The sequence below is a fragment of the Gopherus evgoodei genome, chromosome 7 (genome assembly GCF_007399415.2).
Source record: "Gopherus evgoodei ecotype Sinaloan lineage chromosome 7, rGopEvg1_v1.p, whole genome shotgun sequence".
Lineage (NCBI taxonomy): Eukaryota > Metazoa > Chordata > Testudines > Testudinidae > Gopherus > Gopherus evgoodei.
The window spans coordinates 129,844,924-129,863,161 of record NC_044328.1 but is presented as its reverse complement, the minus strand read 5'-3'; the positions used below and the strand labels follow the sequence as shown (position 1 = coordinate 129,863,161).

Below are 18,238 nucleotides of genomic sequence, written 5' to 3'. Positions count from 1 at the left end.
GCGGGGGAGCGAGCCGAGCCGGGAGGGGCAGGGCCGGAGCCCTCGCTGTTATTCGGCGCCCGGGAGCGCCCGTCTCCCGGGGCCCAGCCCCATCTCCACACCTAACATGTCCGCCGCCACTCGCCCTGCACGCTACGGGCAAGATGGCAACTCCACTCTTCCGGCGACACCCAAGATGGCGTTCGCGGAACTTCCGGCCACACCTAAAATGGCCACTGACATCTGCCTCCACACCCAAGATGGCTGTTCGAATCTGTGACGCTACTTCCGGTTATGCAAACAGGAAGTTGCCCATCGACCATTGCCCCCGAATCCCTGGTGGGGGGTTCCGGTTTCGGGAGCTGCCTCGGTCCCTATGGAGACGGGCGGGGGCCGATTCGGGGTGTCGGAGACCCTGGGGGCCCTGAACGCGGCGCTGAAGAAGAAACCCGGCCCCCCCGCCTCCGTCTGGTTCAAGGAGAGCAGCGCCCGGAACCTGCGAAGCCGCGACTTCCTCGCCCCCCAGGCCGCGCTGCGGCCTCTGTTCCCAGGGGGGCAGGTAGGCGGGACGAGCAAAGGGGGAGGGGACTGTGGGCCAGGGGCGGGGCCTAAGGCCAAACGGGCAGGGGAGAGGGCGGGGCCTGTGGGCAAGGGGCGGGGCCTAAGGCCAAGGGAGGGATGGGAGAGGGCGGGGCCTGTGGCCAAGGGGCGGGGCCTAAGGCCAAGGGGGGATGGGAGAGGGCGGGGCCTGTGGCCAAGGGGGAGGAGCCTAGTGCTAGTGAAAGGTGACTCTGTGCCACCCGGGGGGGGGGGGGCAGCACACATCAGCCCCCAGGAGCTCAGCCCCGAGTTTGAGGCCAAGGGGGGGGGGGGTCCTGGAGGCCACTGGGTCTCACTGCAGGGGTTGCAGAGCAGGAGGTTACCCTGAGGAGAACACATTGTCTAGGGCCAGTTTTGGAGTGTGCGGATCACAGGTCCTCTGTGTAAACTACGGGAATTACAACACAAGGGCCAGCTCCGCACTGGGACACAGCAACCATTTTCCCTCAAGTAGCAACCCTGCACACCTATTTCACATGTGGTACAGAGGCTGGGGTGATGCTCTGCAGGAGAGGTAAATAAAACCTTAGGAATCTTGCAGCCGGAATCTTGCAAAATGTATCTCAAGAACTTTTAGTAACTAGAACCTCTTTCACTTCTCATTCAAAATCACCTCTAATAGCATAGCCCCCCTTTACTGCGGGGGGCATTCTGTGACAAAACATTGAAAAATGTGCACTAAAAATATTAAGTTCTGTGCACAATATTTTAAAACATTGCATAATTCTGCAAATTTTATTTGTCAAAATAACACTACATACTCATGCCAGTTTGAGTTATTTTGGTAATTTATGTCAGCAAGTATGTCTGTAACAATACAGGCACCCACAAAAATGCCTCCTGGCAACAGAGAGTTAAAGAAACTTCTATGACAACCCAGTTCCAGTTTCTCTGCCCCCTTCCTACCCTAGAGCCCAGACGGGGGAAGGGAGGAGAGACACCTGCAGGCCCCTCCCCCCCAATACACCTGAACCCCCTGCTTCCCAGAGCCCAACTCCAGGCCCCCGCCCCCAGCCCACATACCCTCAGCCCCCCCGAGTCCAGCTGCAGGGCTCCCCCTTGCCCAGACACCCATCTTCCTGCCCCCCAGATCCAGAGGGAGAAACAGCCCGATGCTCAGTCCCAGGCTTGTAGAGTTTCCTGCATTCCCCCAGGGCAGGCTGGGAAGTGCAGCTGCCAGGAACCCTCAAGCTCCCTCTCCCTCCCCCCAGCAGTGTCTTCTACGTGCAAGCTGAGCTCAGGGACTCCAGCAGCGGCTAGCAGCATGCAGCCCATTTCTGTGGTGGAAAGGAAATTCTGCACGCACGTTAATTTCTGCAAAATTCTACATTGCACAGTGGTGCAGAATTCCCCCAGCAGCACCCCTTTCACCACACTGGGGTCCTAGGCTCACAACTGGCACCGAAGGGACAGCAGCACCTACTACCGTGGGCTGCAGTAACAGCCTGAAAGTTTATGAATCTCACCGAGACTGGTGAGATTCCAGCTAGTTTCTGTCAGTAAGAGGGAGGAATTTGCAAGATGGCACGCTGGTGTTAAAGAAGGTGTCTACTAGAGGAGCTTTTCACGGGTCTGTCTTGTCTTCTTGCAGGTTCCCAAAGACATCATAGAGGATGTGATTTCACTAAAATGCCCTGGAGTACCACCTCTCCAGAGCTGCCAGCAGACCCCCCTGGGGCTGACTGTTCAGTTACAGAGACCGGCTGCCTTCCAGCAGGTCCTGAATTCTATTGCTGAGTTCACAAAGCCTTTCCAGTCCGCAGGTGGGCAGAGTATCATCCTCAACTGCACACCCCTCTGGAGCTGGAGAAGCCTGGACATGCTTAGCCTGAGCAATCTGAGAGCCATTCTAGTAACTGACCACTTGGCTGAAGTGCTCAGAATACAAGGGTCAGTGGATTGAATTCTCCAGCTCTTTAAATGCTCTTCCTTGGCTTTTTTACAGGCTCGTGCTCAGTGAGAAAGAGAGCAAAGAGCTTGTGTTTCATACCAGTTCTGCATGGTAAATGGTGTTTGTATTTGATTCTAGGCTGAACGTCCACCTGGTTCCTGCTGTGCCTGACGAAGGAATCCAGAAGTTCCTGCACCAGCTGAGAGTTGACTGGTCCTCAGAGTTGGAAACGACATTCATTCCTGAGGATGTTTTGGCCTTGAAACAAGTCCTCAGCCAGTGCCCTTATGCTACAGTCCCAGGACTGGAGCCAGGGCAGACGAGGCTGGCTGACGATGTAATATTTAAAGTGCATTTGAAAAACTTCCTGGCGCAGCAGAGCTTGGAGGGCTACGACCCCAACCTAGATGTCTGTCTTGGTAAGTGTCACACATTTAATGTTTGCTGTCTGATTGGGTGGGCACAAGGCTGCAGATGGCTCTATTTTCACACAGAAAATAAGGGGGGTTCGGTCTCAAATCCCCCTTTTCCACTCCCTTTGCTCCTTCCTGGTTCTGGCGCACCAGCCTTTAGCAAGTCATGGCCCCAAAGGACACTGAGTGAGGCAACAACGGCTGGGATGGAGACAGGGTGCAAAGAGCTTGTACCTCCCTTTCTGAGTCTTCTCCTCCTCCTTGGCAGTGACTGAGGAGAAACTGCGGGTCCTGGCACAGCTGCGACAAATGGCCCTGCGCTGTGCGGTGAGTAACCCTGCTGCTCTGGTAAACGGAACCCAGAGTGCCTGCCCTGCTCCTTCCTGGGCTTGGCGGGAGCCCATCTAACCAGGCTGCTGCTTTGCTGCAGGGCACGGGGCCCGGAGGCTGCTGCAGGGTGGTGCATGTGGTGAGCTGTGAGGGAGAGTTTCAGCAGCAGCAGGTGGATTTGCTCTGGAGGATGTTGGACCTGGGAGCTCACACAGCCTTGCAGGTGAGGCACGTCTCTGGCTCCCCCATTGCTGCCTCCCATGGCAGCACCCAGCAGAGGACAATGATGTGAGTGTTTCCTGCTGCTGTGTGAAGTTGTCTGAGTTGGGGCATCTGAGCATGGCTCCCTCCGATTTCCCCCAGGAAGAACTCATGGTGAAAGGGGACCGTATCTCCTTGAAAACCTTCCTTTTCCTCCTCTGTAGCCTCCCCCTGCCCTTCTGGTCAAGCACTACAGATGAGAAAGGCAGTGTTCCTGCCTCCGAAGACCTTGATGCTAAGGTGATAGGGCATCGGAGGAGGGGGGTAGACGAAAGTGGAATCACTCACAGCACGGCTGGTTTCTTTTGACTGAATAAGCTGTGACCTTACAGCGGTCTGGGAGCCGGGGCTGAGGTTTGTGTGTGGTGCCCATCACCCTGGGATCTAAGCACAGCTGAACGGCTGGTACTGTCTGGCACACTGAGTATTTCATGCATCCCAATGCTCCCTGAAAGGGGAAAGCCCTTGGTGAAGTGCAAAAGGCCAGGGAGCTGTTTGCCCCTCCTTTGTCCCAGGATTCACTCTCTCCTCCTCTCTCTCAGAAACACCTCGTCTGTGGGCCAGTGAAGGTCGCTAACTCCCCCTCTCCTGTGGGGGCACCCCAGTATTTCCAGTAAGTTGGCACTGAGCAAGGACTCTGCTGCAGCCGTTCAACCGAGCGCGTTTCACTGCGTCCTGCTGAGGTGGCTGATAATCAGGGTGTTTTTTCCTTCTGTAAAAGTGCTGCCCAACCTGCCAGCGCTGTAGAATATTCTGTAACCCTCGCAGTGCTTCTTCAGCACAACTCCTCTGTACAGAGGTGGTAGCACAGCCAGGGAGGAGGGTTAATCGAAGTTCCACAGGGAGCACTGGGAAGAGAACCTTGGTGCCATGACTTCCAGTCTCGTTGACCCTGATCTGCATAGCCCTGCAGGGCAGAGGAGCAGGCCTTGACTCCGCCCCACTTGCTCAGTGGAGGGCTAGTGGTCACTGGTTAATGCTGTGGGAAATGGAAAGAGGGGGGAAGCCCTTCTTCCAGCCTCTGTCCTGCAGAGGCACTGTGGGGAGGTGAGGACAGAAGCAGGCAGGCCTGATAGAACTAGGCTGGGGTTTTGGTGCTGGATTGACAGCTCCCAGCAGCATCTCTGATGGGCGGGTCTGGGCATGAACAGTTGCGTATCCAACCTGCTGTCTGCCCCCATTTCTTGCTCTGCTCTGGCCAGAGAGATTCCTGCCCGGGTCCGTGGCTGATGCAGGGACCTGGGCAGGAAAGAGGTCTGCATCCTTAGGGTTCTAATCAACGGCTTTCTGATTTCCTTGGCCATTGAAAGGTGAGAAAGGCCACTTAGACCTCCTCTCTTCTGCTTCCTGTGAGGGGCCCAGCTCGATGAGGTGCGCCAAAGGCCCAGCTGTCCTCACATCATGAAGCAGAGTCCCATATTACCAGTTCAGTAGCAGAGGGGCCCAGTCTCTGGCAGCATGGTCAGGATCACAGCCTTTCAGGGAGCTGGTTTCAGTTTGATGCTATCCTTGCTGCATGGAGCTCTGCCCCAGGTTGTTTTCACAGCCAGTCCCAGCTTGCTGGGTTGCCACTCTGCTGCCCAAGAGAAATGAGCCCTGGTCTCTTAGCTCAGCCTCTCTGCGCTGGCAGAGCTGGAGCCAAAACCCTGGCAGCCAATGGGAGTGGGCAGAGATGTGACCAAGGGGGGATTCCTTGCTACAACACGCCAAGAGGAGTGCCCCTTTCTGCTGGGTGGCTCTTTTGGACACTGTCCGATCCCCAGCTCTGTTGGGTGGGTGTTGCCCTGGTACTCAAGAGAGGCCAGGGCAGTGCCAAGTGCAGCTGAGAGCTGGCAAGGAGATGATAGCCCTGGGCTCTCTTGCATCACTGCATTTATTTCTCCCAGGCTTCGCAGGTGCCAGATGTACGAAGCCTCGGTCATGAAGTATGGAGACCTTGTTCAGGGTAAGGCTTTGTGCCTTTGCTTGGCCAGGGATGCTTCCTCCTGCTGCTGCACCTTCATTGGCCCAAGGAGACCAGGCAGAGCCCCTGGAGTCTCCTCGCCCGCAGGTTGCATTAGTGCAGGCAGCCGCTCACCAGAGCTAGTGGCACCCACGGCTCCTCCTGCTGCACACTGGCTGTTGTGTGTGTGTGAAGTCTCTGGAATGAGCTGCTGGAGGAATAGCGCTCATGGCTCTTCTCTCCCTGGCAGCACTACACCACGCTGCCACGGGCCTGCTTTTTCCAGAGTTCAGAGCCCTTCAGTAGCGCACCCACATCCGAGCCGCAGGCATGGTCCATGGATTTCAAGCAGATTTGCAGGGTTCTCCCAGCCAGATGAGCAGGGACTTTAAATCATTCCCACCATGGGTGTCTGCTGAGCCTCCGGGAAGGGTGGTCGTCCGGTGAGGAGGCGTCCAAACCACCATCACCAGGCTACTAGCTGGGGCCTCAGCAGAGACCAGTCGCTTCACAAGCAACAGCCAGCAAGCTCCCTCTTGCCCCCAGGGCAGGCTCCTGGGCAAGGCTGAGGTATGCCGATGGGGAGAGAAGTGGGGAGCATGCCCAGCCAGGGCCAGCATGGCATGTGGAGAGAGGAGGCGCTGGCCCCCACAGCTGTACCCCAGCCACCTGCACGAAGCTTACAAAAAGACGGTTACTCACCTTTGTAACTGTTGTTCTTCGAGATGTGTTGCTCATATCCATTCCAGTTAGGTGTGCGCGCCGCGCGTGCACATTCGTCGGAAAACTTTTACCCTAGCAACTCAGTGGGCCGGCAGGTCGCCCCCTAGAGTGGCGCCACCATGGCGCTCCATATATACTCCTGCCGGCCCACCCGCTCCTCAGTTCCTTCTTGCCGGCTACTCCGACAGTGGGGAAGGAGGGCGGGTGCGGAATGGATATGAGCAACACATCTCGAAGAACAACAGTTACAAAGGTGAGTAACCGCCTTTTCTTCTTCGAGTGATTGCTCATATCCATTCCAGTTAGGTGAATCCCAAGCCTTACAAAGGCGGTGGGGTCGGAGTGAAATGTGGCAGAATAAAACTGCTGAGCCAGAGGCTACAGCCTCTCTTGACTGCTGAACCAGGGCATACTGCGAAGCAAAGGTATGGACCGAGGACCAATGGAGCTTCGCGACAGATCTCGTGGGTAGAAACACGAGCCAGCAAGGCGGCAGATGAAGCCTGAGCCCTGGCAGAATGCACAGTGATGTGGCTTAGGGAAATATGAGCCAAATCATAACAAGTGGGGATGTCCGCCATCACCCAAGATGAGATCCTCTGAGAGGAAAACAAGTAAGCCCTCCCTTTGGCCCGCTACCGGGGCAGAGCTGGGGCACCTTAGGAAATGATTCTGTCAATATAATGCGAGCACTCCACAGATGTCCAAGGAGTGCAACGGTTATGCCCATTGCGTTAAGCTGTGGGTAACATGAAAGGCCAAAACACCTTAGGGAGGAAAGCCGGGTGCGGTCATAACTGCACCTTGTCTTTGTGGAACCTAGTGTACGGCGGAACCCCCGTAAGGGCTCTGCTCTCAGAGACCTGTCTGGCCAAGACTAGGTTGAGGTCCCAGGGCGGGGCTGGGCGGCGCACCCGAGGGTGCAAGCGCTCCAAGCCCTTGAGGGACCTCGAACCCATAGAGCGTGGGACACTGAACGTCCATCTTAGCCTGCTGGAAGGTAGAGATGGCTGCCGAGAGTATCCTCAGCGATGATACCGCCAGGTCCTGCCGCTGAAGGCCAGAGGCAGGCCAAACAGAGGGGATCGAGACCTCAGCAGGAGCAAGATCGAGCGTACTGCAGCTGTAAAGGAAACGCTTCCACCTGGCCCGGTACGTTGACCAGGTGGAAGGCTGCCTGTCACCCCGAGTCAGGTACGCAGGAGCCACCGTGAGGCGAAGAGGCTGCAGGTCCGAGCGACGAAGTCTGTCGTTGCCCTGAGTGATGAGGTCTGGGCTGACAGGCCGAGCAACGTGGTACGCCAGTGCTGCCTGGACCACTCTGGAGTGATCATGATGATGCACGCTCTGCCCCTGCGGAGTTTGAGCAGGACCTAATGAACCAGTGGGAACAGTGGGAAGGCATAATGCAGTTGGCCTCTCCACGGCATCAGGAATGCGTCCAAGATCGATTCCGAGGAGAGACCTTGGAAGGAGCAGAACACCTGGCATTTCCTGCTCTCGCGGTGAGCGAACAGGTCTGTGTGAGGAAACATCTCCACTTCCGGAAAGCGGGACGCCTCACATGGGGCAGAGTGATCACTCGTAAGACAGGAAAAACCTGCTGAGTCAAAGAGTTAAGACGTTCCGAACGCCTGGGAGAAAGGACGTCGCCAGCTCCATCGAGTGGGCCATGCAAAAGACCCGGAAATGGATGGCCTCCTGACAAAAAAAAAAAGGGGGGAGGACTATGTCCCCCCTGAATACTTATGAAGCACCTGGCCCTTGTGTTGGCTGTAAACACCGAGATACAACGGCCTCGCAGCTGCCGCTGGAACCCCTGGCATGCCAGGCGGACTACTCTCATTTTTGGGGCATTAACGAGGAATGCCAGCTTCTTAGAAGACCAAAGGCCTTAAGCTCGGAGGCGACCATGAGCACTCGAGCAGAGAGATGATGCGTCCGCCGTCAGGGGCAGTGAGGGCTGGGGCGGATGAAACCGCATCCCTGTCCACACCAAGGAGGGAGTTAGCCACCACTCTAGGGAGCCTAAGACGTTCGAGGGAACGGTGACTACCATGACCATTGGCTCCCTGTCCAAGCGGTACGCCGAGGTGGGCCGGACTTGGAGAGGACGGAGGCGGAGCTTGGCGTGTTTGGTTACAAACTTGCGGGCAACCATGGACCCAGGAGACTGAGACAAGAGCGAGCTGAGGTCGTTGGGAAGCCTTCAGACCTCAGATGATTGTTGCCCTCGCCTAAAACCGCAGTTGTGATAAGCAGGCTCCGGCTAGGTAGGAGACCAGGATAGCCCCTAGGAAGCCCAACCTCTGCGTGGGAACCAGAGTGGATTGCTCTATAGTAATCATCAGGCCTTGATCTGTGAATAAGACCGTGACGATGCCCACGGCTGAGCGGTTTGTGTCTCAGAGTCTCCTCGGATAAGCGAATCGTCCAGATACGGAAAAAACGCATATCCGACATCAGCGACGGAAGGCGGCGACTATGGCCGTAAACCGGGAGTATTCACCGCTGGCTATAAAGCGGAGGCATCTCCCGTGTGGAGGGAAGATGGCACTGCGAAAGTACGCGTCCTTCATATCCAGGGCGGCATAGTAGCCCCCAGGAGGCAAGGATGGAATAATGGTTCCCAGGGATACCATGTAGAACTTCAACCTTATCCTAAACCGGTTGAGTCCATGCAGGACCAGGGAGGTCTGAGACCTGTGTTCGAGTGGGGGACTAGGGCATAACGGGAGTAAAACCCCTTGCCCCTTTCGTCCGCTGAAGGGGGACAGGGCTGGAGCAAATTAAAGGTGGTACCTATGCTCCATCGTGCGCAGGACCCAGCGATCTGAAAGTAACTGGGGCCATGCCAGGAGAAAGCGGGATCGGGATCCCGTCCTGCGACTGGTACACCGCCCTCCGGCGAACCTTGGAAGGTCCGTCTTTGGTCCCAGTGGTAATTGCGAGGGACCTTGACTTTGGCTTTTTAGGGGGCTGACGTTTGTCTGCAACCACCTTGGCCTTGCCGTTTTCCAGAGTTCTGCCTCTGGCTAGGCACAGAGTATGGCGGCTGGGGCCATAAAGGCCTGCGTTTGGTCGCTGGCGTATACATGCTGAGACGCATTAGGACCCTATTGTCCATCAGGCTTCGCAGTCTGGGGCTGTCTCTGCCGCGAAGATGCCTTACCCACAAAGGGTAAATCCTGAATGGCATACTGCAGCTCCGGCCGGAGGTTTAAAACCTGAAGCCATGAAATGCACCTCATGGCGACACCCAAGGCCAGAGTGCTGGCCGCAGAGTCTGCTGCGTCCAACGAGGCCTGGAGGGACGCTCTGGGAACCTTCTTTCCCCCGTCCTCCAAGACGGCAGCGAACTCCAGGTGGGAGTTTTGAGGGAGAAACTCCTTCACCCAGGTGTTATAATTATCGCAGCTAAGCAAGGCTTGTTGCTTTGCTACCCAGAGCTGCAGGGCCCCTGCAGAGTACACCTTGCATTCGCCAAACCTCTTTCTGCTTCGGGGCTGGCGCCCGCTGGCCATCATATCAGGATCGTGGTCCTGAGCATAAAATCTGCGCATATGGGATGACACGGATGCGCGTCCGGACTGCCATGGGGGTACTAAAAGAAGGCACGGGCAGAGCCTCTGACTCACTCGGACCTTGCCCAACTCGGCACCGGGGACCGGCATCGGGAGGCGTATCGGTACCTGGCACGAGATCCAGACCCGCACGGTGTCGGGAGGTCGACCGAGATCTCGAGGCTCGGAGAAAGGCTACAGGAGTCAAGGTACCTGCCCCGGTGCCAGATGTCGGAACGGTGCCGATAGCGGGTCGGCGAACGGGATACCGACCGGTGCAGCGAGTGCGACCAGTACCGAGGAAACCAGCACCGGGACTGCCAGTGGTGTCCGGCGTGCCGACAGGACTTGGAGTGTCTGCGGGACCGGGACCATGAACGGTGCCGCTCTGCTGTACTGACAGGGGACAGTCCCCTGAAGAGACTGTATTACCCGTACCGGCGGTGCCCGGGTCAGGCAGCACTGACTCTGTCATGGCACTGAGAGCCCTCGCCGTTGGTAACATCTCCGGCGTGAAGGGAACAGCAGGCTCAACCACAGTGTGTACTGGGGAGCTATCAGGCACCGGATTCGATGGCCCTCGTGGGACCGGGATCCACGGTACCGAGGTCATCAGAGCTTCGGTAGGTGCCGGTGCCGGGCGAACCTAGTTAGATAAGTTGTCTAGCTGCGGTGCCGTCAGCACTGAAGCAGCGGGAGTAATACGCTCAACCACGGCGCGTGCCGGGGAGCCGTCGGACACCGGATTCGATAGCCCTTGTGGGACTGGAATCGACGGTGCCGATGTTGTCGGTGCCTCAGAGGCTTCGGTGCCGGGCAATCCGACTTAGACTAGCCCTCTGGCTGCGGTGCCGTTGGCATGGAAGCAGCCGGAGCAGGAGCTCAACCACGGCGCGTGCCGGGGAGCCGTCAGGCACCGGATTCTACGGCCCTTGCGGGACCGGGATCGACGGTGCCGACGTCATCGGTGCCGCAGCAGGTGTCGGTGCCGGGCGATCCGACTTAGACTAGCCCTCTGGCTGCGGTGCCGTTGGCATGGAAGCAGCCGGAGCCTTAGCTCGACCACGGCGCGTGCCGGGGAGCCGTCAGGCACCGGATTCTACGGCCCTTGCAGGACCGGGGATCGACGGTGCCGACGTCATCGGTGCCGCAGCAGGTGTCGGTGCCGGGCGATCCGACGTAGACGAGCTCTCTGGCTGCGGTGCCGTTGGCACGGAAGCAGCCGGAGCAGTAGCTCAACCACGGCGCGTGCCGGGGAGCCGTCAGGCACCGGATTCTACGGCCTTTGTGGGACCGGGATCGACGGTGCCGACGTCATCGGTGCCGCAGCAGGTGCCGGTGCCGGGCGATCCGACTTAGACGAGCCCTCTGGCTGCGGTGCCGCTGGCACGGAAGCAGCAGGAGCAATACGCTCAACCACGGCGCGTGCCGGGGAGCCGTCAGGCACCGGATTCTACGGCCCTTGTGGGACCGGGATCGACGGTGACGACGTCATCGGTGCCGTAGCAGGTGTCGGCGCCGGGCGATCTGACTTAGACGAGCTCTCTGGCTGCGGTGCCGCTGGCACGGAAGCAGCAGGAGCAGTAGCTCAACCACGGCGCGCGCCGGGGAGCCGTCAGGCACCGGATTCTACGGCCCTCGTGGGACCGGGATCGACGGTGCCGACGTCGTCGGTGCCGGGCGAGCCATCTTAGACGAGCTCTCTAGCTGTGGTGCAGTTGGCACAGAAGCAGCAGGAGCAGTAAGCTCTACCACGGCGCGAGCCGGGGAGCTGCCAGGCACCAGATTCCGTGGTCCTGGGGGACTGGAATCGACGGAGCCGAAGTCATCGGTGCCTCTGCAGGTGTCGGTGCCGGGTAACGCAACTTAGGCGAGCTCTCTGGCTGCGATGCAGGTGGCACGGAAGCAGCGGGAGCAGGGGGCTCAACCACGGCGCGTGCCGGGGAGCCGCCAGGCACCAGCAGGAATCGTAGACTCTCTCGACCTCGGAAGAAGGGAGCAGTGCCGAGTCGACCTCGGTGCCGGCGACGGTCGGTGCCGAAAGGCCTTGGTAGTACCGGCGGGGTCCGGTGCCGAGGAGGCGCTTCTGCCCGCCGCTTGAACATCGCTCGGCGCCCAAGGTGGAGGGGTAAGTGAAAGTCCCGCACCTTTTTGTTCTCGGCTTAAAAGCCTTGCAAATGGGGCACTTATCTGTCAAGTGTGATTCCCTGAGGCACTTCAAACAGGAGTCATGTAGATCTCTCTTCGGCCGCGGCTTCTGGCAGGCCGGGCCCTTTTTAACCCGGTGAGCCATGCATGGCTCCGGCACTGGGCTCATGGAAGGGGCTACTTCCTGAACCCCGCTAACTAAACTAACCATGTTAGCAAAGAAAACACGTATAACCATACAAATATATAAATAAAAGTGTTATAACTGCATAATTATATACGAGAAAAACGAGTAGCTAGGGAAGTGGAGGTCAGCTAAGCCGCGCTCCACTGTTCCAACGACCGACACGGGCGGTAAGAAGGAACTGAGGAGCGGGTGGGCCGGCAGGAGTATATATGGAGCGCCATGGTGGCGCCACTCTAGGGGGCGACCTGCCGGCCCACTGAGTTGCTAGGGTAAAAGTTTTCCGACGAATGTGCACGCGCGGCGCGTACACCTAACTGGAATGGATATGAGCAATCACTCGAAGAAGAAGGCCATGTTCCTCAGGTGGTGGCTGGGCTACCACCCTGACGTGCCCTCCTCTTCCGGCAAGACGTGGACCTGTCCCAGCTATGACCACGAGTGCCCTGCTCATGGTGTTTGACTAGGGAGTGTGCAGGCTTAGCGGGTGGCATGGCTGATGGGCTCAGCCAGGCACTTCGAGTTGTATGTTCTTTGCCACAATTTCTGTGCAGATAACTCTTGGACTGAGATCATCAGCGTCTTGACATCAGCTGCCATGAGGTTTGAAATGCTGAGTACAGCCCATCAGAGTCAGGTAAGCGCAAGAAGGAACCACGTTGCTTTTCCTTCCTGGTTACTAAGAGGCAGTCCCTGTTTATGCTGCCCCTTGGCCTTAGAGGGGCCACAGGCAGTGAGCAGCATCCCACCGTTTACAGCAGGGGTCCCCAACGCAGTGCCTGCGGGCGCCATGGCACCCATGGGGGCATCTAAACGCGCCCGCGTCCTGCCCGGTGGTCGAGCAGCCACCGAAGTGCCACCAAAATTTGGCGGCGACGCCTCTGGATGACGCTGCTTGCCACTGATAAGGAGCATCATCCAGAGGCGTCACCGTCGCAATTCGGTGGCATTTTGCTGGATGCTCAAAGGTTGGGGACCACTGGTCTAGAGGGCTTAGGAATGCAGGGAGGACAGCTAGCCAGGAAAAGGCAGTCAGTACGTTTCAGGGAAAGGACTCTGAGACAGACAAGAACCTGGGAAGCCGTGACCCTGACAGACCTAGGAGATAACACACAGCAAATCAGAGAGGAGCTTCTACAGCGATATTGTAGTGGAACAAGTAATTCTGAGCTGCAACCCGGAGCAAGTCTCCTGACAGTCACCTGCAGCAGCGGTTTTGGGTGTAGCTCTTAGCACCAGGAGGAGGAGGACAAATTAGAAGAACCTCAGAGACAAGTAACAAAAATAGGGATGGGTCGGGAAAGGCTTAGGAGGAAAGATTAGAGCTAGACAGCTGTCTTTTGGGCTCCTAAATGGCTAAGGAGCCGGCCTTTGAAGGAGGTTAACGTGGGGAGGGAAAAAAATTGGTCAGGGTGTGACTACGAACAAAGGGATGAAATGAAGCAAAGGCAAATGGATGGTTGATGATCGGGAATCCTTTGCTAGCAGGGAGACCGTGCATTGGTCTCCCAAAAGCATGGATGGGGGCCCTGTTGCTTGGAACGTGTGAATGGTCAGGGGAAAGCTGTGGCAAATCTGCCCTGAGGAAGCATTTCCTAATGGTCTCCAGGCTGGGGCCTAGGTGTGACCTGGTACTTGCCCAACTCTTCTTCCCCCAAGAGAATAAATGTAAAGTAATGCACATTGGAAAAAATAACCCCAATTATACATTCAATATGTTGGGGGCTAATTTAGCTACAACGAGTCAGGAAAAAGATCTTGGGGTCATTGTGGATAGTTCTTTGAGGATGTCCACGCAGTGTGCAGAGGTGGTCAAAAAAGCAAACAGGATGTTAGGATTAAAAAGGGGATAGAGAATAAGATGGAGTATATCTTATATAAATCCATGGTATGCCCACATCTCGAATACTGTGTACAGATGTGGTCTCCTCACCTCAAAAAAGATATTCTAGCACTAGAAAAGGTTCAGAAAAGGGCAACTAAAATGATTAGGGGTTTGGAGAGGGTCCCATATGAGGAAAGATTAAAGAGGGTAGGCCTCTTCAGCTTGGAAAAGAGGAGAGTAAGGGGGGATATGATAGAGGTCTATACAGTCAAGAGTGGTGTGGAGAAAGTGGATAAGGAAAAGTTATTTACTTATTCCCATAATACAAGAACTAGGGGCCACCAAATGAAATTAATAGGCAGCAGGTTTAAAACAAATAAAAGGAAATTCTTCACACAGCGCACAGTCAACTTGTGGAACTCCTTACCTGAGGAGGTTGTGAAGGCTGGGACTATAACAGCGTTTAAAAGAGAACTGGATAAATTCATGGTGGTTAAGTCCATAAATGGCTATTAACCAGGAAGGGTAAAGAATGGTGTCCCTAGCCTCTGTTCATCAGAGGATGGAGATGGATGGCAGGAGAGAGATCACTTGATCATTGCCTATTGGGTTCTCTCCCTCTGGGGCAACTGACATTGGCCACTGTCGGTAGACAGATACTGGGCTAGATGGACCTTTGATCTGACCCGGTACGGCCGTTCTTATGTTAGAAGGCCAGGGTCAGATCCCACCAGGGGAAAGTGGTGCAGGGGCTCATGGGAATAGGGAGGAAGTAACCACTGCTGGGCAGACAGACCACTGAGGAAAAAGTAAGAGAGGAACGGAGCTGGTTTCCCCCCCTCAGATTTTCCTCAACCTGGAGGACAGCAGCATCTCCACAAAGGGAACGAAAAGCGGAGCCTTTGTGATGTACAACTGCGCTCGGCTTGCTACGCTCTTCAAAACGTACCAGCAGGCTGTGGAGCAAGGTGAGTGCCAGGACTGCCTGCCCAATCAGCTGCGGGCAGGATGCTCTGCTCAGCTCGGGCCCGAACCAATTCAGGGAACGACCCCTGGGAGCGATGGCACCAATTGGCCAGGCTGGGCCTTACTGGTCATCAGGGCCCACAAGAGACTCCAGGGACTCAGGGTGGACGGACTCATAGCCCTTGGTCTGACTGAGCCAGAATGCTGAGAAAATCCTTTGTGAATGGGCCTGCAACAAGCAGTCTGACAAAACCGCTCCAAGGGGTGGGGTCCAACAGGCCAGGCGGGTCCAGCCTATTCACCAAGCCCAGCAGGGTTCAGGCCAACGGCCCCAGCATCACGGCAGGAAGGTGCTGGGAAGGCTTCCCCCTGCAGTGGGCTGGAAACAGCACCAAAAGCCATGGATGATGTGACTGAGGCAGCTTCACTCGCTGGGAAGGATCTTTTATGTTAGATTCCTCCAGGCAACAAACCCCCGCCCGCCTCTGAGCTGCTGCCAATTGCAGATCTTCCCCGGATCTGTGTAACCAGGCACTGAACTTCTGTTCCAGGTGCATACCCAGCCTTCCCCCCAGCATCAGAACTGAACTTCTCCCTGCTCAGAGAAGAGGTGAGTGGCCCAGGGCAAGGGCCTGGACCAAGAGACCCATGGCTGGAGGGGCTGCCAGTCAAGCTTATTCTCACTTCCCCCCTCACCCCACCCCCAGCCATTTCCTCCTGTATTTGGGAGGATCAGATCCACTGGAATCTCAGACAGCCCAGAGTTCAGACTGGCTCCCAGGAGAACCATCACTGGGCCTGATGGCTCTGTCCTCCCCTGCCCTGGCTTCCAGTCCTCTCCACCTTCCAGTCCTGCGGGGCTACCCGAGCTGGGCATGGGGTGAGGGGGGAGAGCTCCAGGGACTGCTGGGAGGTGACTGACATTTCTATTCCTTCCACAGGGCGAATGGCTTTTGCTGTTCAACTACATTCTTCCCTTCCCAGAGACCCTGAGCCAGGCAGCACAACTGCCCCTCTCCAGCAAAGGGATTCGAATCACAGCCAGCACAGAGGCGGTGAGATCAGCAACACTGGGGGCGGGGATGATCTGCAGGCTACCCCCCCTCCTCCCGCGTGATGAGGGCTCTGGGCAAGCTGCCTTACTGGGGACAGAGCCCCAGGCGGGTGCAAGGGCTGCTCCAGCCTGGAGGTTTGCAGGTTGTCTGTGGAGCACTAGAGAGGGCTGCTTTGGCGCTAGAGCCACTGTTCTTGAAGAGATTCATTACACGGCTGCAGTGCCTTGAGGTCCCAGTCAGAACCAGGGCCTGCTGAGCCCTGTAGAGTTCAGTCTGATCTAACACAAGCTGCAAATTAGTTTGGTAAACAGGAGTGCAGGGAGGACAAGTAAGTGAAAGCCTGCAGGGACTAAGCCTGGCTGCTGCTAAATAACCCTGTTCCAAACAACTGCACCCCCTGCTGCCTTGCAAGGGGGGGGGCACAGCATTGTGCCGGGCAGGACCGGGGGTCTGCAGGAGAGCATGCTGCCCTTACACGTTAGTTCATGGAGGGAGGGACTGATTACAGGGCAGCGGTGAGCAAATGGGTGTCCCAGGCTGACAGGCCTAGCAGTGTGGCAGGGCAGTTCGGGGCAGGGGTGGAGAACAGGGAGCTAGTCTCTTGTGTCTGCCTCCAGGGCATTGCCCCAGGGGGACTGCCCGAGGGGGGATAACCCCAGCAGTCTGGTCAGCCGCCTCAACAGCCTGGCGAATGAATGATTCAAGGCAGAGGCAGGCTGTTGCCACAGGTCCAATGGAGGCAGCAGCACAAGCTGCCTTGCTGACAGCAAGAGGAGCTCATGCTCTGTGGCCCATCCAGTCCTTGGCCTCTGCTGAGCTGGCCAGGCCCAGGGTGCTGTGCAGCAACGGGTGCCATGTGGCCCTGGCCACTGCGGTTACAGGCAGGGTGCTAGCCGCCTTCTGCTGGGCTCCTCTCGGGCGTCTGTATAAAGCAGTCGTGCAAGCAGCCTCTAATTGTGGTTCTCCGCTGGGACTGAGGCCCAGGCTGCTCCCTAGAGCACCTCTGGGGGCCACTGCTGCTTTCCCATTCCTGGGAACCCAGCACATGTCAGCAGGAGCCCCAGGGAGGAGACAGGCGTGGAGCTGCTAGCTCCAGCCAGGCAGTGTTGGATGTAGGGGCAGATGGCCAGGACCACGATGGGGTGATTGACTAGGCAGACTGGGATGGGTGTCACCGTAGAGAGCGAGCACACAGTCCCTGACCACCCCGTGGGAAGGAGGGTTTCTAGCGGCTCTGCTTTGTGTGGCAGGTGTGCAAGTTCCTGATCCACCTGAGCATGGACTTCAGCTCCTACTACAACCGCGTTCACATACTGGGGGTAAGCAGGGACCCTCCTGGGAAACAGCCTGCTCTCCCTGCCAGGCAGCAGCAGCTGCTGCTCTCCCTCTCATCCTGCAGGCTTCAGTGCCCAACTGGGCATGCCCCTCCATGGGAAGCGAATGGGACGGCAGTGCACTAACGGGGTGCCCAGCTAGGAAAGCCTGGCTTGCTGGCTAGGGCACACTCAGTGGCGGAGGACCCCCATCCAGCAAGGGGGCTGCGACAATGGGGAGAAAAGGAGGAGGGACTCCAGGACGCCTTCCCTATACGGAGCAGGAGCTGCAGGGAGCCCTGCCCCTGGAGCGCAGGGAAGCTGCAGCTGCTGCCCCCTCTCTTCCAGGAGCCACTGCCTCACTTGTTCAGCCAGATGTTTGCTCGGCTACAGCTGATGAGAGGAGTGAGAGACGTGATCCACAGGGCCCTGGCTACCCTCCACCTGCCTCCTCTCAGCCAGATCTGAGCCATGCGGCCACCGCGCAAGTGCCAAACGGGGAGCAGAGAGTCTGTTCTGAAGCTGCTGTTAGGAGTTCACGGGGTAACCCTGTTCTAGAGGGTGGGGGAGGGGGAGGGGTTCCCCACAGGGTTAGTTGCTCTCTGGAGGGGCTGGCTGTTTTGGAACAGAAGGGGTTCAATGCCCTTTCCACAGCTAGGGCTGCCGCACTGCTGGCACCTGGGCCTGGGCTCTGCCTCCCAGCCACTGATGCCAACCTTGCTGGGGAGCCGGGTCCCAGCCACCATCAGCCCTTCGGGATCTGTCTGCCTTGAGCCCCTGCCCCAGGGGTGGAGTGGGGCACCCAGCAGGCCAGGCCAGGCCTCAGTGGTGTTGTAACAAGTGGTTCTTTTGGCTGTTTTGCTCTGAACTGGCTGAGGTCCCCACTGGCCCCAGGGACGCCCGTCCCTGCCCCGAGCCTACAGCCTTGGTGTTTGGGTCCAAATACACATTGTTATGGAGCAGGCGCTGCTTCCTTGTTTAACCCCCCCCCCACACCCTCCGCCGTTCCAGTCCTGGGCCCCCTCCCACAGCTCTGCCGCGCCCC

The 18,238-nt window shown here is 57.5% G+C and overlaps 1 protein-coding gene across 3 annotated transcripts; it reads left to right on the top strand.

Annotated features, from left to right (window-relative positions):
- DALRD3 (DALR anticodon binding domain containing 3) lies at positions 1-18,153 on the top strand. 3 transcript variants are annotated; one of them, XM_030570322.1, is made up of 14 exons: positions 3-538; positions 2,171-2,469; positions 2,609-2,889; positions 3,152-3,210; positions 3,314-3,436; positions 3,577-3,714; positions 4,017-4,087; positions 5,361-5,419; positions 12,589-12,671; positions 14,704-14,827; positions 15,377-15,435; positions 15,767-15,880; positions 17,131-17,199; positions 17,542-18,153. In XM_030570322.1, exons 1-14 carry the CDS (start codon positions 356-358, stop codon positions 17,659-17,661), a joined length of 1,782 nt encoding a protein of 593 aa, XP_030426182.1. In that variant the 5' UTR covers positions 3-355; the 3' UTR covers positions 17,662-18,153. The 3 variants fall into 3 exon arrangements, with proteins under 3 accessions (XP_030426183.1, XP_030426182.1, XP_030426184.1); XM_030570323.1 differs by lacking the exon at positions 17,131-17,199 and having other exon boundaries at positions 1-538; XM_030570324.1 differs by lacking the exons at positions 3,314-3,436; positions 3,577-3,714 and having other exon boundaries at positions 5-538.
- Positions 18,154-18,238: the final 85 nt, after the last annotated feature.

Excerpts from the sequence above, each read along its gene's own strand:
- DALRD3 (XM_030570322.1), top strand. The coding sequence starts at position 356 with ATGGAGACGGGCGGGGGCCGATTCGGGGTGTCGGAGACCCTGGGGGCC. Across the intron at positions 3,715-4,016 it reads CCGAAGACCTTGATGCTAAG|AAACACCTCGTCTGTGGGCC; the intron begins GTGATAGGGCAT and ends CCTCTCTCTCAG. Across the intron at positions 12,672-14,703 it reads GTACAGCCCATCAGAGTCAG|ATTTTCCTCAACCTGGAGGA; the intron begins GTAAGCGCAAGA and ends TCCCCCCCTCAG.